Here is a 24,021-nt window from a genome sequence, read left to right as displayed (position 1 = left end):
TTTAGTTTAGATTAAAAATATACTATATTAATTCCTAAAATTGTTTGGTCTTTGCTTCTATGCTGTGTCAATTGTGTGTATGGGTGGGTCTGTTATATTTGGTGCGCTTATAATCATTTCGACGTTTAAGGTTAAAAATACAAATGGGTTTATTGATACAAAAGAATATTACATGGCAAAGTTACAAAATATATCGAGACTGCTTAAGCAGCGTTCAGACTATGTGAAAATATTACGTTTGCGTCGATAATGTCGGTTCTTTCGATTTCTTACACCGCTCAAACTTCTCAACAGAGTCTTTAAATTTTCGCGCGTGTCGTTTTCATTTTTGCATTTCGTTGCGCTCAAAAAGTTCATAGCAGCGCTGACTCTAGGTAGTGACGACCTTTAGAACCATCGAAATACTATAACCAATCAGAGGTGGATACAAAATTATTTAAATTTTTCCGCCGTTATTACTGAGCTCTGATTGGATGAACAATCACTTTTTATGTTAATCTCCGTGCAAGGTTGGTTCCTTTCTGAACAGTGAAATGAACGAACCGACGCGACCGATTCTAACGTAATATTTTCACATAGTCTGAACGCTGCTTTACTGCGTAGTCTCTCAACCAACGTTTTTTGTTTTATATACATCGGTAAACAGCTACCATCGCTAGTGGCGCACATTTCAAAGTTAAAATGTCTACGAATTCACTCCTAACACTCCTCCTGGATCTATGATCCCTATTCTTCTATGATGTTTGTGCATTCGTGGACTCGGCAGTACTTTAGTTAACTGGTTGGTAATGTTCAGTTCTGAACTAACGTATTTCAATCGTATTATCTGGGTTTCAATCAATTCGCGTATATAGAAACACCTTAAGTCTATGTGTTTAGACCGGTCCGACGTAGTTGGATTTTCGGCTAGTTTCATTGCACCTTGGTTATCGATGTTAACTTCCAAGTTACTTCCTAGGAATTCGTCCTGGCCAATTTCTTGTAAAAGATTTCGTATCCATGTACATTCTTTTCCACATTCGCTCAAAGCAACGAACTCCGCTTCGACAGTGCTCAGTGCTGTACATCTCTGCTTCTTGCTTGACCAACTAACAGCTGCTTCTCCTACTTTAATGATGTATCCGCTAAATGATCGTCTGTCGATAATATCCGATCCCCAACTCGAGTCTGTGTATACTTCTATTTTCTTTTGACTCTTCTGGTAATGCAATGCTAATGATTTGGTACCATTGAGGTATCGAAAAACGTGTTGCATCCCGGTCTAGTGTTCTGTGGAAGGGTTTTGATTGAATTGGCTTAAGTAACCAGCAGCGAACGACAAATCTGGACGTGTATGAGTGTCCAAATACAACAGACTTATAATCGTGTGTCTATATAAGGCAGCTTTTTCTTCACTCAGTTCTTGGCCCTTTTCGCAGCTTTTATATTTTACTCCTTGACACAGCGGTGTAGCTACGGTTTTAGAGTTTAGCATATTCATATTCTTTAGTAGCTCAGTTGCGTATAGGGTTTGGTCCAAAATAATAGAGTCTTCAATCCTTCTCACCCTGATTGATAGAATGTGTCTCGCATCCCCTAGGTCTTTGACTTCAAACTGACCGTTAAAAGCATTCTTTAGGTTTTCAATTTCTTCTAGTTTTCCGTTTAATACTAAATCGTCCACATAGGTGGTGACTATTAGTTATCTATTTTAGCAATAATATACGCATGGATCCACTCGAGATCTTTGTAGCCCTTGTGACTTGAGGAATTTATCGAGATGTCTATTCCACAATTTTCCAGATTGATGTATATGCTCTTCTTCAATTTTAGAACGTAATCTTCTTCGTATAGGTTCGGTTTTGTAGGAATATTAGGGAATGTGCTTCTCAGCTCATCGCACAGTTCGCGAAAATTATCGGATATTTCGACGTAAACCTCTTCGTCAATATCCGCGTTTAGATACGCTGATTTTATGACTAAATGGTGTATTGCCCAATTTTTCTCAGCAGCTATCCCGAATAAAATTATCGTGGTCTTCATTTGCACAACTGGCGAATATGTTTGGTCAAAATCTAATCCAGGTCGTTGCGTATTGCCCAATGCGACTAATCGAGCTCGATGTCATACTTCGTTTTAAATATCCATTTGTTGCGAATTGTCTTTTGTTTCGGTCTCTCGGAAAATTCGAATGTTCTGATACGTAAAAGGTTTTCCGCTTCTTCAAGCATGGCTGGTTTCCATTTCGAACTATCTAGCTGTTCTACCCAGTGCTTCTTTTGGAGTTTGAGGGTCTGAATCTTTGGTTAATATCGCCGTGTTACATTTTGGTTTCTCATCTACAACGTAATCTTTCATCCAGGGTGGTCTTTTGAGTGGTCTGCCGGCTCTCGATGTCGCTTGCTGTGGGGTTTGTTCTTCATCGTCGCCGGTGCTACCGTTTTCCTCGTCGTCAGAAGTAACATCCTCGTCTGAGGTACCGTTCGGGTCCTCTTCAGTAGAGCTTCTCGTAGGCAAGCTTTCATACTCATTTTCAGACTCGCTATAAGTTGGCGTCGCGTCTTCAGGAGTAACCTCTGGTTCGTTGCACTCCACATTGAAGGTACACCACATATCTGTATTGTTTTCTTTTTCTTTCTGAGTCTTGAGAGGAAAAACATTTTCCTCAAATGTTATGTCGCGGCTTATGAAAACTTGGTCCTTTTCTGGATCCCAACGTCGGTATGCTTTTGCACGATTGTCATATCCAATGAAGACGCGAGCTATTCCCTTCTTAGCAAATTTGGTAGATCGGCGTTTGTTAACCGCCCAGGAGGCCTATTATACTCGACTCGTTAGGCTTTTGAACGACCAAAAAAGTCGTTTAAAAAATATTTTTCGCTAAAAGATAAAAATGGAATTCTACTCCGTCGTTAATTTTTTTCTCGTTAGGTAACTACCAGAATTTATCGTTCAGTGAACGACATGGTCTGATGGTGTAGTTAAGATCTCACCGACCAATATTCTCAATAAAATGTAATCGAATTGCAAAGCTGATAGGTTAGGTCGGCGAGATATAAAAAGACAAAGAGTGATTAGAGATGAATCACAAGCTTTCGTATTAAATAATTTTTTTTTGTGGACCACTTCCATCACTGTTTAGCATGTTAGCTAATGTTTCCCACATTAAACCTTTTTTTGTGAACGTTTGCGATTGTTTTGATGATAAAAACTCCGGATTACTACTCATTTAATTCACCGTTATTTCTCTTTGTAAATCCGATATTTTCCCCGACCGTTTCCCATTGTTAGTTGCCATTTTAATTTAAATTATAAAATTAACCATAAAACAAGACAATATGAAGCCAACAATAACCACGTGTGACGCAGAGTGTGCTGTTTGGGTTTTTTCCCCAGCTGACCGGCAGCAGCTGATTGCAAAACCCTTTGCAACGGAAATCGTGATTGGTTAATTCATAGGAGGAATTTTTGGTTTAAAATCTCCATCGTTCATACCATTGAACGACTGATCTAGTAACTACATCGCCGAATAAGAGGAGTAGAATACCCATTTCCAAAATTCAGAACGAATGTAGTTAGGGAGTGGTCGCTCAGTCCGTCGACAAAAAATTTATCGCTCACTGACCGATTTCTGTAGAATAGGCCTTTTGGCTCGACATCCAAAAACCCTTAGGTGCGATAGGTTGACGGGTTTACCCTTCCAAAGTTCTAAAGGAGTTACACCTTTGTTCGCAACCGTGTAACTCTTCTCTTTTACATTATCTCTGGAGGTGTCTTTCTCGTCTGTATTTCTTCTTGAAGAGCCTCCTCTATATCGTCCTCGATTAAAGCTTCTACTTCTTCCTCTAGAAAATGACCGAGTCGTCAATGCTTTATTTTTCCTTTCATATTCGCTTTCTTTGGAAAAATGTAACCGCCTCTCTTGTCTCTTCTTCCAAAAGTTTGGCTTTCAGCGACGCCATGTTCAAATCATTTCTATCTAACCCTAAAGACCCTCCTACCTCATAGCGTTTTCTGATTCGTAGTTTTCCCAACATTCTCCGTAGCTTAAGTTAAACGACGGAACAGACGTCTTCATGACGTAAGATAAATCTTCCTTTCATAGAAGTATACAAATTCCCCTCACTGACTTTCGGAATCTATATTGGTACGTTGGTCGTCGTACGTCCGAGCTTTCTGGAATGTTTGCTCAGTCTGTCATGAAGCCAAAGGCGGGGCGGCGAGGAAAAAGCGACCCGCGGAACAGAGGGAAACCGAGACTGCCTTTCGCTTCGTTACTGAGGTGGTTCGACTATCTATTTTCTCAAAATCTGTCGCCCCTGAGAGTTGGGCCGTGTTTGTCCCAAAACGCAATACACCCGAAATTTTCTCTCTTTCCGCCGCGGATTTCGGAGGGGGGGGGGGGGATCGTATGGGGTAGTTTCGGAAACGGGGAGGTGGGAGGGGGGGGGGGTTTCGGGGTCGTTCCGATTTGAAAGTCCCGTGGCCTTTATGCACCACGGAAATTTTCGCATTGGAAAGGAAGGGGAGTACTACGGAAATTCTCGCATGGAGAAAAGGGGGAGAGGGTACCACGGTAATTATCACATGCGCAAAAGGGGGAGGGGTACCCCGGTAATTATCACATGGGAAAAAGGGGGAGGCAGGGTCTTACTGGGGTGGTTCTACTATGGGGAAAAGGTTACCACGATAATTATCACATGGGAAAAAGGGGGAGGTGTGTAACACGGTAACTATCACATGGGAAAAAGGGGAAGCTGGGTACCACGGTAATTATCAGATCGGGAAAATGGGTAGGGGGTACCCCGGTAGTTATCACATGGGGAAAAGGGGGAGGAAGGGCCTTACTGGGGGTACCTCGGTAATTATCACATGGAAAAAAGGGAGGGGGCCTAACTGCGGTGATTCGGCTATGGGGAAAAGGGTGCCACGGAAATTCTCGCATGGGTAAAAGGGGGAGGGTGCTTTACTGCGGTGGTTCGACTATGAGAAAAAGGGTGGCACGGAAATTATCCCATGGGAAAAAGGGGTTGGGGGGGAAGGCGTACTGGGGTGGAGTGTCTCGAAACACACAACTATCTGATAGCCCTTGTCACGTCAAAATATTTACGCTTATTCTTCGTAGCGCAGTGGAAGCGTGTAATTTCGTCTTATTTATTTATTTATTTATATAACCTGTTATATTTGGTGCACACTTATAATCATTTCGACGTTTAAGGTTAAAAATACAAATGGGTTTATTGATACATATGGGGCGCCAAACCAGAAAAAACTAAATAACACTTCTAGGAATATTTTAACACTTGTAGGAATATTTTAAAAATTCTAGGAATATTTAAAAAATTCTAGGAATATTTTAACAATTCTAGGAATATTTTAACAATTCTAGGAATATTTTAACAATTCTAGGAATATTTTAACAATTCTAGGAATATTTTGACACTTTTAGAAATATTTTCAAACTCTAGGAAAATTTTCAAACTCTAGGAATATTTTCAAATTACCTATCAATTTTAAGAAGCCTATATATTTTAATAGACTTTCTATAGATATTTTAAAGCGTTTCCTAGTTATTTTAAGAGAGACATTTCCTATATATTTTACGGACATAGAATATTTTTTGGCAAAACGCGGGAGAGAATGCAGCGCTTGTAGGTTCCAATCGGGGAGTTGAGTGTGAACACTGTAAAGGCGAACTCTGATGGTACTTGTACCGTTGATGGAGTGGTACTTGTACCGTTGATGGGATGGTACTTGTACCGTTGACGGGATGGTACTTGTACCGTTGATGGGATGGTTCTTGTACCGTTGATGGGATGGTTCTTTGTACCATTGATGGGATGGTTCTTTGTACCATTGATGGGATGGTATTTGTACCGTTGATGGGATGGTTTTTGTACCATTGATGGGATGGTATTTGTATTCCTAGAATTGTTAAAATATTCCTAGAATTGTTAAAATATTCCTAGAATTTTTAAAATATTCCTAGAATTTTTAAAATATTCCTACAAGTGTTAAAATATTCCTAGAAGTGTTAAAATATTCCTACAAGTGTTAAAATATTCCTAGAAGTGTTAAAATATTTCTAGAAATGTTATTTAGTTTTTTCCGGTTTGGCGCCCCATATACATGACAAAGTTACAAAATATATCGAGACTGCTTACTGCGGAGTCACCAAGGGTAGTCACTCAACCAACGTTTTTTTTTTGTTTTATATACATCGGTAAACAGATGTCGCTACCATCGCTAGTGGCGCACATTTCAAAGTTAAAATGTCTACGATTTCACTCCTAACAGGGTCAAGAATAGATAATTTTACCATAAATTATGAAAACCTGATTTTTAAGGTTGAAAATGGTAAGTGGCCAGTGGGCAGGTTTTTTAATTAAACTACCTAGGCTCTACTGGCCACTTGAGAATGGCGGAGCAGATAAATTAACTGGAAAAATTTCGATTAATCATCAAAATTGCGGTATTATCCATGGATAGAAACGATTTAATATGAGAAAAAGCCAAAAATAACTGATTATTTTTTGGATAATTTCTCTATTTCTGCCCGACAATAAGCTTTCTTTTACATTTTCTAGATTGATACCATTTAAACAACAACTTAATTACCGGCTACCTTTAGAATGTCACAATTTGCAGTGTTCACTTTATCAACGTATGTATTATCCAAGAAAGTGACAAATAATTTTTCATGTGTCATGTGACATGTTGCGCCAGAATCTACATCACATTCTCTAGTTGAAATTTTAAACGCTGTAGAAGTATAACTGACGTTATTTCTTTTTTTCGTTTCTGATACTATCTGTGTTTTGCAACCTTCACAACAAAGCAACACTATTGAAAACAATGTAATCCAACTCGGAGGAAATGACGAAGAGAACGCGGTCATTACTACAGAGGAAGGTAATGCAAATAGCATAGAGAATAATTAGTCCAGGCATTATAGTAATTATTTTATCAAAGTTCGGAAAAAATTTCGGAAGATTTGAAAATTGCAGGGTATGTAGATTTGACCTTCCTGATGAACGTAGGGTTGTGTGCCCTAGTGTCCGGAGTGAGCGTTCGCCGCCATCTTGGAAAATGGCCGCCAAAATAACTCCATTTCTTGCATTTATCATTATAGCTTCTAATCCGTACACCCCACAAGGGTATAATTTTTTTTCAGATACAAGGTTCAATTCCGTATAAGAAAATATATTTATATGAGTATGTACCTTTAAAGGACTGACCGCTATAATTTTTTAAAGTTTGACCACTTGTACGATAACATCGATTTTTGAGGGTTTTTCGAAAGTTTTCACGTATTCTAATTGGATTAAAAGCCACCCTTAACCAAAATTTCGCGGTTTTACTTGATTGCCATGCAAATTACCAGTTTCATGATACCTATTATCATGTGTGCATAAAAATAAGTATTCCAAGTTAGATTACGAAGTTGCAATATAATTTGTTTTTGCCCATTGGAAATCGGACTAGGTTAAAGTACAACAAAAGTGGCGTTTGGGAAAAGGGCATAACGTGGCATGATTTAGTTAATAAGCTGCCCATTAGGGGTGCTGATCTACAATGCTACTTGTGTCCTATAACATTATGACGAAAGAAATTTTAAATTAAGTGTCCACTCCAAGCAACGTAGTTAAAGGATGATAGTTAGTATTGTTTCAACTACTCTTTTTGCCACGTGGCCATTATACCCAAAAATTTCGAAGTTAGAACCCACTGCATAAAAAAGAGCGTTATATCTACGGTGGCTGCACGAAATGACGATTGGGGTTTTGAAGTCACAAAGCGGATTAATTCAGTAATTGACTTGGTAGCTGCAGAGGCCAGATATCATCGTAAATGTTATTTGAAGTTTGACCAAAAGGTGACGAAGGCCAAAACAGGGAGGCCAAGTGATGCCATTTTATCAGATGCGTTGGACAAGCTTTTCAAATATTTAAAAGATAATGACGAATGTCAATACCTAATAGAAGATTTATTAAAACAAGTAGAGAAGGATATATCATCATCGTCCGCGGCAGCCTCTGTTTGTACCGAGAAGACGTTAAAAAAGAAGTTACTCGAACACTTCAAAGATGAAATGTTAATTACAAATCTTGCCGGTAATAAAGCCGTGGCCTGTTTCCGTAACACTGGATACCAAATTTTGAATTCATTTTGGTGTACTAAAAGAGCTGCTGACCCCAAAGAAGAAAGACTTCGAATTGTAAAAACCGCTGCAACTATTATCCGAGAAGACATAAGATCTACACCATACGAAACAAATCAGTACCCTCGTGCAGATAAAGCATTTGAAGAATGTAATTTGGTAGTGCCTGAAACCCTTAAGCTGTTTATGGACGAAATCATCGCCAAAGGCAAGAAAGGAGATTTAGAAAACGTACGACGAAAATGCCTTTTTATCAATCACTCCGTAATATCAGCTTGTAGACCCAAGTCGTTCATTACCATGGTTCACGTGGGATTGTCAGTTTATCTTCACAGACATTTTGGATCACGACATCTCGTAGATATTCTCAACTCTCTTGGAGCTTGCGCAAGCTATTCTGAAGCCAAACGGTACGAATATTCCGCAATACTTCAAGGCGAAAGACAAATTGACGACAACGCATTTAAGCAGTTCGTATTCGATAATGCTGATTTTAACGTACATACTTTGGATGGTTATGGGAGGTATCATGTGCGTCACACCCAAAAATGATATTGCCAAAGGACATGTTATCGTTAGACAAGTAGATCAACCTTCCGCTCAACAGATGGGAGACATTAACACAATAAAAGTTAGGACGTGGTGCGACAGAAATGAATACGGTCTTCGAAGTGTAGTGATCGAAGACTTAACCGAAATAAAAAGATTATCTAAAATCACTTGTGACAAGATAGATATTTCAAATACTGGTCTCTTATGGATGAGTTCGTTTTGGTTGAAAATACCACAAAATCAAAATTGGAATGGATATATGGAAGTTATAACGAAGGACCGAGGCAATTTCGAAACATCTAAAGTACTAACTCTTCCATTTGTTAATTTAAAAGCATCAGACAAGAATACTATTTACTCAGTTTTAATTTTCGCATCAGAAGAGTGCAAGAAGCTCAAACACACCACGTGTTTCGTTACGTTTGACCAGCTTCTTTACTTAAAAGCGCAAGAGATCGTAAAATCAGAGAATGGAAATGAATTATCTTGTGTTTTAGTTAGACTCGGCGGATTCCATTTATTAATGTCTTTTATGGGAGCAGTTGGTTATATTATGGGTGGAAGTGGCCTTAAGGAGCTTTGGTCGCAAATATACGCATGCGAGAGTACAGAGAAAATGTTATCAGGACATTCGTACGCAAGAGCTCTTCGGGATCATTTTTTGACGCAGCTGTCTCTAGCAGTCGTTTTGTTTCAAAATCTCGATATCGATGACGCAAAGCGGGAAATCATCGAAACACTCTATTCAAGTGCAATGAACAACGAAGTTTCCAACGATGACATTGAGAAAAATTCTTCGATGACCGAAGTGCTAACGATATTTCTCGAATTTATGGAAGGTGCGTCGGAATGTAGCCGTACGTCTAAGCTGTGGGTGCAATATTTCAAACAGGTGACACTGATGCGTCAATTTGTGACTGCTGAGCGATCCGGTGTGCTGGAAAGCACATTTATCTACCATTGAAAAAATGCTGCCACACTTTCACGCAGCTGGACATTTATCATACGCGAAATGTTCACATTTATACCTCCAAGACATGTCGAAGTTAGAGCAAAGGATGAGTGCCGAAGAATTTAGAATTTTCTCCGACCGTGGAAATTTCACGGTGAGACGAAGCGAAAAAATGTATTGTGGCGTTTGGACTGATATGACAATAGAACAAGTTCTCACGCGAACGATGAAAATTTCCGGGGGTCTCACTCGTGGAAGGGGAATGAGTGACAGCGTAATGTCTAGTTGGGTTTTAGGAATGACTGCTTGTTCAGAACTAAGCCAAGAGCTAGAGTCATTTTGTGGAAAAGAATATCAGTCGTCAGAGCAGCATGTAGACTTGAGGTCATCTAGGAAGAAACGTGACAATAACGATGTCGAAAAACTTGTACAGTGGCTTCAAGGACATTCACCTTTTGCAAACCAAACCGAACTTCTGTCAATTTCAACCGGCGTTGTAGGAAATAAAACAATCAACTGTGATAAAGCGGTAGAAGTTGGGAATAAAGCTATCGAAAATATGATTGGAAAAAGTTACGGAGATGTTCATTTGCGCCGTAAGGATAAGGTACTGAACATTGCCTCTATATCAAACACTGTCAAAGTTCGCGACGAAGTAATAGCCGTAAATACTATGCAATTATTTAACCGTATTGTATGTGTTATCAAAACGGACGATGAACTTGCCTCTTGTTTGGAATACGAACTTGCTCCCCGTCCCGTTTCACTATTCGACGAAGTTTCAATGCGAAAAACCAACAAATCTGTGCTTTACGGATTTATAGCACGTCGCTTGTGCAACTAGTTACCCGTCGGATAATTCTTTTAAAGTTACAGACGGCGGCTACCTTTTGCACTGATACGTGTGGCCACAAAACGTCACTTACAACGGACTTTATACTGCCTATATCGCCTACGTAAAAAAGCACTACGGTTCCAACTGCTGTGTTGTATTCGATGGCTACAATGAACCAACTAGTACCAAAAATGTTGAACAGATGAGAAGAGCTTTGAAAGTTAAAAGTACTGAGATAATGTTTACTGATGAAATGAGAGTTACAGTTGGCCAAGAAAAGTTTTTCGCCAATTCTAAAAACAAGAATCGATTTATACGCGCTCTGAAGGAACACATGGAAAACGAACATATACGGGTTGAACAAGCTGATTCAGACGCGGATACGTTAATCGTTAAAACCGCACTAAAAATTTCATTGAATGTAGAAAATGTAGTTGTAATTGGAACAGATGTAGATCTGTTAATTTTACTGATTCAACTTGGTTTGCCGTACAAAAATATGTATTTTTTCAAGTCAGGCTCTGGCCAAATGAAAAGCAAATGTTACGATATAGGTGCAATACAGATGAAACTTGGTACTCACTGCAACGATCTACTTTTTCTACACGCGATCACGGGCTGTGACACGACGTCCGCTTTATACCGTCAAGGAAAAAAGAAAGCATTTAACCTTATGATGAAAAATAAAATAGTTCCACCCATCGACGCTTTCAACAATTCAACTTCAAGTAAAGAACAAATTGTTGCAGCTGGAGAAATGTTTTTACTGGCATTATATGGGGCTCCAAAAAGTACAATTTCCTTGAACGAACACCGATATCACTCGTACTTCAGAGCAGTCGCGAAATGTTCCATCCAAAATAGCACGCAACTAGCTTCCCTGCCACCAACCAGCTCCGCGGCTGCCGAACATTCATTACGTGTGTACCACCGAGTCCAACACTGGCTCGGATGTGAGTTACAGGCGACCGATTGGGGATGGGAACTGGCAGATGATGTGCTTCATCCAGTATTTACCCGACAAGCGCCTGCACCAGAAATATTATTAAATCTAATATCCTGCAACTGCAAGCGTGGCTGCGAAAGAGCATGTGGCTGCCGTAAGGCGGGACTATTATGTTCAGCACTATGTGGGCAGTGCCGTGGAAATGGTTGTACTAATTCGAAATCAGTAGAGGTCATCGAATCGGACACTGAACACGTGAAAACTGATGAAATTGAAATACGGCTAGATAATGATTCAGAGCAAGCAGACATCATCGACTCCGATACCTAAAACTCAAGTTGTTGTCCGATTTGCATGTATGACTTAAATATTTAATTAAATAAACTTAACACTATAATTTATATAATTGTTATATTAATATTAAGGTAATGTAATAAGTTATAAATTTTATCAGTTTTTACTATAGTAGTTTCATTCTTCTTAATTGTTTTATGTGGCAGAGTTCAAACTTCGATAAAAAGAGGTAGGTTATAATGTAGCTAAAAATAACTAAAGCGGCATACTTATTTTTATGCACACATGATAATCGGTATCATGAAACCGGTACTTTACATGGCAGTCAAGTAAAACCGCGAAATTTTGGTTAAAGGTGGCTTTTAATCCAATTAGAATACGTGAAAACTTTCGAAAAACCCTCAAAAATCGATGTTATCGTACAAGTGTTCAAACTTTAAAAAATTATAGCGGTCAGTCCTTTAAAGGTACATACTCATATAAATATATTTTCTTATACGGAATTGAACCTTGTATCTGAAAAAAGCTATAATGATAATTGCAAGAAATGGAGTTATTTTGGCGGCCTTTTTCCAAGATGGCGGCGAACGCTCACTCCGGACACTAGGGCACAGGACCCTACGTTCATCAGGAAGGTAAAATATACATACCCTGCATTTTTCAAATCTTCCGAAATTTTTTCCGAGAAATTTCCTTTAATGCCTGGACTAAATGTTGTTCGACGTTCCACAAGTTCGAATATAGGAAAACCTCCTGAGAGACTAATTGAAGTGTTGATGACACATGAAGAAGTTGTAGACGATCCTTGTGACGACAATGCAGTTTTAGCTAGTCCTCATAAAAATGAGTGGAAGGCAGCAATGGCCGAAGAGCTACAATCACACGAAATTATGAATTCATGGAGCCTTACAGAACTACCCCGTGATAAGTGCAAATGGGTGTTTAAAACTAAAAGAAACGCGCAAGGACAAATAATTAGACACAAAGCTCGTTTAGTAGCTCAAAGCTACTTGCAGAAATTTGGTTCGGACTACGATGAAGTCATTCCTCGATAACTTTCGCCTAAACACGTTCTGGACCCATAACCTAATGAATTATAATTGTTTGATAATAGAAACAGACGTTTTGTTAAGGAAATGATTAATAAGTCTTTATTACGTCTCATACAGTTTTATTTACATTGACAACTAATAAGGAAGAAAAACAAAAAGTTAGGTCAAGTTTAACGTTATATCAGTCAGTAGCGCCATCTAGTAAATACTTACTTATAGCACCATTTAGTATAAAATATAGGAAACTAACTTTGTATACCAAAATTTTAAACGTAAGCGGTTCGTTTAATAACAAAATTAAGGTGGGAACAGTGGCGGCCTAAGGGGGGGGGGGCGGTTAAACTTGAAGAAGACGGACCCGTGAAAACTTCTGCACGGTCCTGGGGGGTGTCACAAAACACTGCCGCCGCCCCGGGGACCCCGCCTTCTTAAGCTGCCACTGGGCGGGAGCGAATAATTTGCAACTTACTCTAAGAAGCTTATCTTTTAAAAGTTGGGGTTAACCCTATTTTTACTGTTTTAGAATTCGACGGTTAAGCCTAGCTACCCTTTACTTAGATTCCAGTTTATTCGATCGGCTAGAATTAGTTACGGAACAGTAGAACGCTCTCCCTTTCTAATACCTTTCGTTGTGGCACAAGGCATCACCCATTGTTACAAGCATTATTATCGCCTGGGCCGGGCGATACATTTTCGCACTTTTTATAAACGTAACTAGCGCCAGTCACCCCTGGCTTCCGTAAAACCTAGTCATGTCACCCACCATTAATGCTGCACCACCGTCTCTGCGTCTTAGAATCCTCATTTTCCGGCTATCCTGTTTTTTCCTTTGCTTACCTGTTCACAACCTACTTTTACAACCGAAAACACGACACAAAACTGTTTCTGGATTTATGTTAAATCGACACTTTTCAAACTTCCATACCAGTGTGTCAGAATTTATAGCCCGGTGTACCTAGTAACAGAGACCATACCACCGGAAGCCTATCATCATAGTGCCCTACGCCAGCGTCCACCTAGCCCGGACATTTATCGGATACATTTATCGCGTCGGTTACGGTTTAAGAAACAGTGATACACGAATATGAAGGTTATTACTATTTTCGTTATTTACCTGGAAAATTATAAAATACTTTTACCAGGGTAATTTTCCGCGTAAATTACTAGGGTCAATTACCGATTCGTTTCTCTATCAGAAACGCGGCCGGCTCGAAAGACGACGACGACATTTAAGTGGTTTCTGCGACGACTATTAAAAGGTTCTCATTATTGATTGATCATTTGATGTTCCCTGTTTCAATATAACACGGGCACCGAAATAATATTATCGCCTTCTTGGCGAACTTGTTTCCATTATAATTCGATTTTTGAAAGTTCGTCAGCGCAGCAGTCTGAGTCTGCTTCAACGTTAACCAAAATAAAGCTATTATTACCTTTTAACTGATTTTTTTTGATACATGATAGTTTTCTGTCTATTTCAGTTTATTGAAAATAATTATCGATAATCCATTGAAGTTTACAAACAAATATAAGAGATCAATGACTAAGATCATTTTGTGAATATGTTTTGAAGGACAGCCATGTTTAATAAAATAAAAACATAAAAATCGTAAATGAGCATGCAAACTAATCACCTTCCCTCTAAGATTTCCTCTACAACCAGTTTTCGACGGTTACCAAACTTGAATTGTTTTTTTATTCGTCTATTAATTTGGCTTATGAAGATTTTAACGGAAACTCGAGTGACCTTGGATATGGAAGAGCAAATATAGCAAATGATAGCCATTGTTAAAGTTTATTTTGAAAGATATATCCTTATCTAGGTTAGAAAATGGGTGGTACCGATTGGGAGTAGTTGTACTCCTTCTCTGTTGGGAAGATAGTTTTTATCAGTCACTCACTGCTTTTTGTCGCCAAGAGAACTGTGGTCTCCTATAAGAAGATGAATATAGACTTTACCGGAAAACGGGCTTTAGTAACGGGCGCTGGAAGAGGTATGATCTGTTGAGCAGCTATAAATAACTCCCTCCCTCTGAAAATAACTTTTCCAGGAATTGGTAGACACATCGTAAAACATTTATTGCAATGTGGAGCTCAAGTGGTCGCCCTTTCCAGAACATTGAGTCATTTGGAAACATTACAACAAGAGCTAGCTCCGGTTTGTGGGTTTTCACTGATTGTTCATAGGGAAGCTACCATGATTAGGATATTTTTAGGTTCTATACTAATAATTTTTGTTGCCCATTAATGGGAGTATAAAGTTCTTTGTTTATCGTCGATGACCTTAATTCATATTTCAGCCACCAGATTTACAAACGCTAGGGTAATTGGTGCTAGTTACGTGTAAGACAATTCGGCGCGTATACTAGCTGGCGATTTTTCGATTTATAGTTTAACTATTACTATTCATTTAATAGATCTAGAAAAATATCAGTTACGAAGTACGTAAAATTAGCTGGAGCCTAATTGTTTCAAGCAAATAACATCAGCCGTGTAGGGACATGGTTACTTATCTCGTTAGAGATATTACACACAATGTTTTTAGATAAAAGGGAACACTACAGCGTTTTCCATTTGAGTGCTCGAGATTCGCTAAATGGAGTTACGTCGACCACAACTCCTTATCGTGGTTTGCTCTAAAAACTCGATTCACCCGCACAAACGTTTTTCAGTGTTTTAAATAGAACTAATACAGGAATAAGTTCAAGACTCAAGAGCGCAATAATATTTTGGTCTTACTCACAATTCGCCCCGAATTTAGCAGATACGACTAATCCTATTCTGGAAACTAGCTCGTAAAAAGGTCATATTCCAACGCCGTTGTGGCTCATTAAGGTCCCCATACACATAGACAGGGCCGGCGGATAATGTGGGTATGGTGGGTAGAAGTACCCACCCGGGAAATTCCGGGTGGGTATTTTATCCACCCGGAATTGATGTCATCAAAGTCGGTACTATGGGGATAGAGCCACGGCCATTGTCACAGAATAGCTAGGTTTCCACAATTTTCCAGGGACTACGTATTTTTCCTATCCCCTCCTTGATTAAGTTAATTCATTCAGTATAAAAACTGCAGAAGTAAATTTTTAAAATAGGTTATTAAATATTAGTTTTTAATTCTAATGAGACAAGCGTGAATAGTAAAATGCAGTCTTCCCAAAAGGGCAAATCACAACTTAAGCATAGACCTTTGACAAGTCTTTTCATTTCCTTCGCGTCCATCCCCTTTCTATTTCTGAAAATACGGTAAAGACTGACTTCTATCGGGAAGTGATGCGGAAGTTAAATACAACACTATCTTTATCTCATGCTTTAAATATCGGTGCTGTTGAAAACTATGCACGCGGCACTGCCCCGATTGAAATAGATTAAAGTAAATCATCAAAATCAAAATTTAAAAATACATAAAATGACAAAAGCATAATTTTCATAAGTGTATTTAAACGTTAATGTTTGTCGTCATTAGTCTCTTTGTATCAAACATTTATATAAAATAGTTATTAGCTACCTCCCGTTGTGAAGTAGGAATTATAAGTGCATATACATACTATAAATTTTAGAAGGTAAACGATACTAAATGTATATTACATATATGATATTGAGTTGATTATTTGGTTAGTAGTGGGCTCTAATGTAAGTGTTCAAAAAATAAATAACTGATTCTCCCTAAACTGCTTATTTGACACCAAAGCCATAAAGTCTCCATTTATTTTTTAAATAATTGTAATTTAAATAATCGGTGCCTAATTTTAAGGAACGAAGTCTTCTACCACAAATTGGGGTAGTAAAAGTACCCACAGTTGTCAGTACTACGTTTTATAACGTTGTCTCTACCTTTCTATATAATTGAGTTTAAATATTAGTACTCAGATCCTTCAAACATCGTTACACGTAGCCATATGAATTTTAATAGCTACATGAAATCACGCGTCAAAATATTTGGAAAAATTGTTGAATCAGTTCATTTCCGAAAATGCAAAGCGCAGTACAGTTTTGGCATTGCGCAATTAATACTATGTAATAATAAATTTGAATAATACTAAATTTTTGTAGTTTTTACCTCTATCAATTTCTCTTAATTAGTATTATATAGGCCTATCTTTTTATGTAGGATAACCCAATAAATCCCCCCCCCTTCTTCTGACTACCCACCCGAGATTAACACGATCCGCCGGCCCTGTCCGCCCCCCCCCCTTCTTCTGCCTACCCACCCGAGATTAACACGATCCACCGGCCCTGCACATAGATATAAAGTAGAACACACGAAGAAACTTCTTTACTGTTTGAATATATGAAGAAGCGTTTTTATTGTTTGAACAATATTACAGCAAAGGCTAGGCTAGATTAGGTTAACCTCATTACATTATCCAAAGAATTCAGAAATTTTTTCTTCGTGTAATTTTTTTATCTTCATTACGGTGTTGAGCAGAACTAAACTAGCACCATCCTCATTTAATTTCTTTTCGAAATTTCGGTAAAGCAGGATACATGTTGAGACCAAATTAACTTTAAACGAAAGTAAACGGTAACTTATTAAATATGCACGCTGCTATAGTAAAATAATTTTTAAATCAACTAAACACCTCGAGTCTAGAAACTTACAGTTAAATCATATTTAAATTACGTATAGAATTATAGTTCAAATTCCAAATAATATTTAGGCACCTCCTCGCCAAGTGTTTGACACCCCTTTCAAGCCATTCCAATTTGAAGAGGGGATACCTATGTACCCCTCCCCCCGTTCCTACGCCACTGGTACTGGACGACTTTTCAGATTTCCGGTATTGACGTCACGCTTGCAAACGGAGAGCCGCTTATTTTGTTGATAAACGCAATAGTAACCACAAGCCTAGAAATTCTGTCAATTTTTCGCGAAGCCGTTCAGTAGCCTTCTACGTCACGATTGTAAACGGAGTTCAACGGTTAATAATCTATTTCCCCTCCGTTGTCCGTCACTGAATGCAGCCTCGTATAAACAACATTTACGATCTGCTGTCCCTAAAAACCTTGGGAAAGTTCTTTTATTTCAAGTGGCCGTTGCGTGTTATTTTGCAGGAAACATATGAAGCATATGCTATTATTAATTTTATTGACGTTGAATATTGAATCTAACTTACTATTTATTTAAATGTGCTCATAGCCTTAGGCAAATCATAACGTTAGCCCAGTGGGCTTACTACAGGTAGAATGGTATAAGCAGTAGCGGCGCCAGGATTTTTGGGGAAGTAGGTCAACCATTTGGACCCCCCCCCCCCCACCACCACAATCTTTTCAAATCCGTCCACGTGGATTATTTAATTTTTTTTATGCAAGTGGTGCAATTTTTGGGTAAAATGGGGACGCGACGAAAAAATTAGAACTAATAACACTTAACAAATGAGTGGTTATTTACTTATTTCTACGACTGAATTCAAGTCTATCAATCTCCATTAATTCCTTCGGTACTTCGCATGTTCATCCCTTACATCAGAACTTACAACTTTACGAAAATGAATGTACACGAAGTAAAGTAAGTTTAAGAACCATTTATTTCTAAAGATAAAATTAATTTGGATACAGTAGCGCTCGCTAAAAATTAAAACTAAAAAATAAACTACTGTCGCAGAAAAGTGACTCGTACCTTTGAAAGGAATAAAAACAGCAGTGTCGTTAAGCGAATCACTCGCATTGAATAGTGAAAAATTAGTAAATAAATAAATTATTTCGCAAACAAATTACAGAATTTTCTGATTTTAAATAGTTTTTAGGCCCATATATTAAATTTTGGAGGCCCCTTAAGAAGACTTTTGGAGGCCCCTACTAAAATTTCAAGTAGGCCCAGGTCTACCCCGACCTGTTGCTGGCGCCGCTACTGAGTATAAGATGTAGCCTATATGGATATTTTAAAGGGATTCAAAGTACTTTTCAAAGGGGTCTCAAAACATCCCAAAAATTTATAAAATATTTGTTATAATAAACTTTTTAATGAAAATATTATGTTTCACAAAAATGTATTTGTAAATGAAGTGGGATTCTGGAAAAGGGTCACACAGGCATTTGAAAAAAGTGTGTGGAAATCTAGTAACTCCTTCTCTTCCGTACCACGTGATTGTGGATCCGATCAATTAGAGGTCGGGGATGGTTAATCATTATCCATGCTTAAATTGATTTTTTCGGGAAAAAATTGTAAACAAAGAAGTTTACCGGTTAATATTTCGGAAACTGATTAAAAAACATGTATTATTCGGAAAATTTGAGCTTTTTATCGAAAAAAACGTCGTTTTTCCGATTAATTTTACAAATTTATCAAAAAATTAATCGGGTAATACAGAAATATAAATTACTTGATCAAAACGTTTTACGAATAATTTTGAGAGCTTTATCTATTGAATAAAAGTTAACCATCCCCGACCTCTACGACCAATCGAAATTAAAGGACTTTTCCAACCCAATTTCGGATTTGTGGAGCTCACGCCGATTCAAACGCTGGTGTGGCACTTCAAATAGTATTTGGGAAACCATTCAAATTCGAAAGTGACTACGACTGTATGAAACTTCCCTACTTCCGATATTAAGTTAATTTCGCTTTAGTTTAGTAACTCTACTAGCTTTGCTTAAAAATTCATACTGGTTTTTCAGGTGGGGAAGATCGAAATCGTTTGCGTTGATTTAGGAGACTTAGAAAGGACTCGACAAGCGGTTGAGGCGCTGGGACCTTTGGATTTATTGGTCAACAATGCCGCCATTATGTCACTTGAACCATTCGATGACATTAATTTGGAAAGCTACGATACTTTGCTCAACTTAAATGTTAAATCCGTCATTAATGTCTCTCAAGTAAATCCGTTACTACCAATTTCAGTTATTAGACAATTTCAGAAACTCATGAAAACGCGTTAACGCGAGCTACTACGTTTCTCAACCACGACATCCATCCGTGATTGGAACTCTCTACCCGAACACCTCCAAGGTATCCCTAATCAATGATGATAAAATACGCGAAAAAGTAGATAAGTCCATAATTAAAAGGGATAATATACCTAAATCCTAAACAAATTTGAAGAAATTTAAAAACTTACTAATAACTCGTACCGATAGGTCTTCGAGCAACGCGAAACTCGGATCAAATAGATCTTCGAGTAATAAACTAAATAAAAAATAAATAAAATAGCCAGAAATTCCAACGGTAGACCGGTTTCGTTCTATTTGGAACTCATCAGTACCGTGCGGGAAATCTGGCTGGCGACTATCAAATCGAAAAGAGAAACTAAGCCTAAACATTAAAAATTTCAAAACGCGTTGCATATAGCAACGGAAAGCCGAAAAGGGGAGAGTGGGGTGGAGAATAGAATATACGATAAGTTAAGTTAGAAGAAACCACCTATGGACTGTGAGAAGGATGATAAAATACGCGAAAAAGTAGATTAGTCCATAATTAAAAGAGATAATATAGCTAAATCCTAAACAAATTTGAAGAAATTAAAAAACTTACTACTAACTCGTACCCAATAGGTCTTCGAGCAAAAAACGCGAAACTCGGATCAAATAGATCTTTGAGTAATAAACTAAATTAAAATTAAATAAAATAGTCAGAAATTCTAACGGTAGACTGGTTTCGTTCTATTTGGAACTCATCAGTACCGTGCGGGAAATCTGGCTGGCGACTGTCAAATCTAAAGGAGAAACTAAGCCTAAACATTAAAAATTTCAAAACGCGTCAATGTCAGTTTCAGGAAGGAACTGTCCAATTTCCTCGATCTTTACGAATAAAGTATAGGCCGCGTAATAGTGTTACGGTGTATTTGTATGCCTTGCTTGTACTTTTTGTATATATTTTCCTCCACTGTTTGTATATATCAGATTATTCCACTGTCTTGACGTGATTTGTCTTTGACCTTTTGTTAAGCTAATAAAGAGCTAAATAACCTTTAGTTCCTTTTTGAAGGAGGTACGTTTTCACTTATTAACGTCTAGCGTCGTCAGTGTTCTGACTATTATTTGCACATCCAAATTTAACTGAGCTAGGCGGTTCGATTAAAATCATAATCATTAGTAATCACGTTTTAATTATTCATAATAATAATAATAATAATAATAATAATCAGCTAGCTAAATACCCAAGGCACTACCTTAGGTCTAACAAGGAGAGTACCCGAGGTGTTTATTGCCGATTTTGTTCAAAGTCGGGCGTAATGTAGACCTATATGAGATATGATATTTCCCAAAAGGAGACGTTGGACTACCCTTTCGATTTGCCATGGCAACCGAAAATATTTTTGACTACTTAAAACAAAAATAAGATTTTTTCCTTATTTTACCAAAATATGTAACAATCTTAGCCCAAAAATGTTCCTATTTACCTAAATGTGGTCCAAATTACCCATTTTCTGATTTTCAAATTTTTAAAAATTTCGTATCATGCTTTTTTAAAGGGAGTTTTTTTTGTTTAGTGGTCAAAACCATTTTGTGGTCAAAACCTTTTGGGAAATTCTATACCTCATATTGGTCTACATAATGCCCGACTTTGAACAAAATCGGCAATAAACACCTCGGGTATTCTCCTTGTAAGTCATCTAGCGACTTTTAATGCCTATGAGCAGGTGATGGGGTTACAATGCGTAGGAGGGTGGTGGAGTTTCTGTTAACCAATTTTCGTGAGTTTCAGCGGGAATCCCTCGAGTAATCCATACCTTATGGTTTGTGAAACTGTCTATGTAAAACCCCCTGAGTTAACTACCCGTATATTTTAGGCTGTCATTAAAGGTATGAAGGCAAAGGGTCAGGGTGGTTCTATCGTCAATGTTTCAAGCGTGGCTTCTCTGAGAGGTCTAGCTAACCTCAGCGCCTACTCCAGCACTAAAGCCGCCGTTGACAAGATCACTCAAATAATGGCTATCGAACTCGGACCTCACCAAGTATTTATTTCCTGAAACGTTGGCTGTTTGTACCATAATATTTAAATTTTCAACGATCATTGTAGATCCGTGTCAACTCCGTTAACCCCCAAGTTGTCAAAACAGATATGATTCAGAGTCACATCGACAAAAATCTTAATTTTGTGGAAGAGAGAGCCGCCGTAACCCCACTCAAAAGAGTTTGCGGTAAGAATCGCTTGATTATTACGAGTTATAAAGTAGTTAACAAGGAGTTCATCAAGCGATTGTCTTCTTCTGATGACGTGAATAGCTCTCAGGGAAACATTTTTCAAAGAGACATACGTTTTATCAGTGACCTTCACTTTTCAGCCACACACCAGATGGACATAAAAGAAACAAGTCATCACCAGGTCCGGACTGGGACCTAAAACCGGCCCGGGCATTTTAGAAACGTCGGCCCCTACTTCCCACAAAAACACTACATTGTCATGCTGGCTAGATGGCCTCACGGCCCTTTGACCACACCGGCCCATCGGGCATTTGCCCGATCTGCCCTATGGCCAGTCCGGGCCTGGTCATCACTACCACCAGTCTCACTTTCTGTTTTTCACCGCCTCCTATTTACATATTCTTAACGTCGTAAGTTAGATGACGTTTGATGAACTCCCTGTGCGTTAATTAATCTATGGCAGCAATCCATAGCTCTACTTGGAATGCTTAACGCGATTTTCGTCTTGATGTGGCTGACTGGTTTTTTTGACGTCACTATGGTAACTTAACAAACAACTACGGGAGAGGGGAGCACGCGCAGAGGGGATTTTTTCTCTTGTAGGCGGGGCCAAAGCCGTCAGAGTGATCTTACCATACGCTATACGGCAGGATAAGCATTCCAAGTAGAGGTATGGATTCCGGTCCATGGTTAAATAAGTGACTATTATTATACCCTCATTTGGTGAAAATCGGCGATCAAACTGATATTGATTTATGCACATGCTTGAAAAACTGTTAAAAACCTTGGTCGCGATATCCTTTTTGTGAGATATCAGGTTCGAAAACAGATCAAAACATTGCTGGCGTTATCCCTTTTGTGAGATATCAGGTTTGAAAACAGATCAAAACATTGCTGGCCTTATCGCTTTTGTGAGATATCATACTCAAAAACAGATCATAACATTGCTGGCGTTATCCTTTTTGTGAGATATCAGGCTCGAAAACAGATCAAAACATTGCTGGCCTTATCCCTTTTATGAGATATCATACTCAAAAACAGATCAAAACATTGCTGGCGTTATCCCTTTGGTGAGATATCAGGTTCGAAAACAGATCAAAACATTGCTGGCCTTATCCCTTTTGTGAGATGTCGTACTCAAAAACAGATCAAAACATTGCTGGCGTTATCCCTTTGGTGAGATATCAGATTCGAAAACAGATCAAAACATTGCTGGCGTTATCCTTTTTGTGAGATATAAGGTTCGAAAACAGATCAAAACATTGCTGGCCTTATCCCTTTTGTGAGATATCATACTCAAAAACAGATCAAAACATTGCTGGCGTTATCCCTTTGGTGAGATATCAGATTCGAAAACAGATCAAAACATTGCTGGCGTTATCCTTTTTGTGAGATATAAGGTTCGAAAACAGATCAAAACATTGCTGGCCTTATCCCTTTTGTGAGATATCATACTCAAAAACAGATCAAAACATTGCTGGCGTTATCCCTTTGGTGAGATATCAGATTCGAAAACAGATCAAAACATTGCTGGCGTTATCCTTTTTGTGAGATATAAGGTTCGAAAACAGATCAAAACATTGCTGGCCTTATCCCTTTTGTGAGATATCATACTTAAAAACAGATCAAAACATTGCTGGCGTTATCCCGTTGGGGAGATATCCTTGTATTTAAATAATACAATTTACGGATTACGTTTGAAATGTGTCACATATAAGTGCGTTCATTTCCCTATCTTCCTCACGTTAAATTTTTACTGAGGGCAATTTCTAGAATGACCTTACATATTTGGTTGACTTCAAATTGACACACTTATGGAAAATTATTATAGACTTATGGTTACAGCTGTAAATTATCTATAGCTCAGCTCTACTTTAGGCTTAAAGAATATACTACTTTTCATGTTTCCTGTGTTAAAAAATAAATAAATTCAAATATCAAACCTGATATCTCCTGATATATATAAAAAAAACATTTATCTTTAGAAGTGGAAGATGTTTCTAATGTGATACTGTTTTTACTGAGTGACAAGGCTTCCATGGTGACAGGCGTTGCCTTACCCGTCGACGGTGGACTTTTGGCTGGTCAACCACCGAAAAATTAAGTTATTTTTAATAAAGAATAACGTAATTTCGTACCGTATAATTTCTTCAACTTTTCACACAA

At 38.2% G+C, this 24,021-nt stretch overlaps 2 protein-coding genes across 2 annotated transcripts; both read left to right on the top strand.

Moving 5' to 3' along the window:
- Positions 1–9,729: 9,729 nt before the first annotated feature.
- Positions 9,730–10,488, top strand: LOC149949249 (uncharacterized). Its single transcript, XM_090169400.1, has one exon. The coding sequence runs from the start codon at positions 9,730–9,732 to the stop codon at positions 10,486–10,488; it is 759 nt and encodes a 252-aa protein (XP_090025526.1).
- Positions 10,489–14,655: 4,167 nt separating this feature from the next.
- LOC149949248 (L-xylulose reductase-like) lies at positions 14,656–24,000 on the top strand. Its single transcript, XM_090167695.1, has 6 exons — positions 14,656–14,765; positions 14,823–14,929; positions 19,390–19,587; positions 21,501–21,665; positions 21,731–21,851; positions 23,841–24,000. Exons 1-6 carry the CDS (start codon positions 14,714–14,716, stop codon positions 23,957–23,959), a joined length of 762 nt encoding a protein of 253 aa, XP_090023821.1. The 5' UTR covers positions 14,656–14,713; the 3' UTR covers positions 23,960–24,000.
- Positions 24,001–24,021: the final 21 nt, after the last annotated feature.

Source organism: Leiobunum rupestre, chromosome 3 (assembly GCF_980474605.1).
Source record: "Leiobunum rupestre chromosome 3, qqLeiRupe1.1.hap1, whole genome shotgun sequence".
Classification (NCBI taxonomy): domain Eukaryota; kingdom Metazoa; phylum Arthropoda; class Arachnida; order Opiliones; family Sclerosomatidae; genus Leiobunum; species Leiobunum rupestre.
The sequence above is the reverse complement of the archived record's forward strand: the minus strand, read 5'-3'. Positions and strand labels throughout refer to the sequence as shown.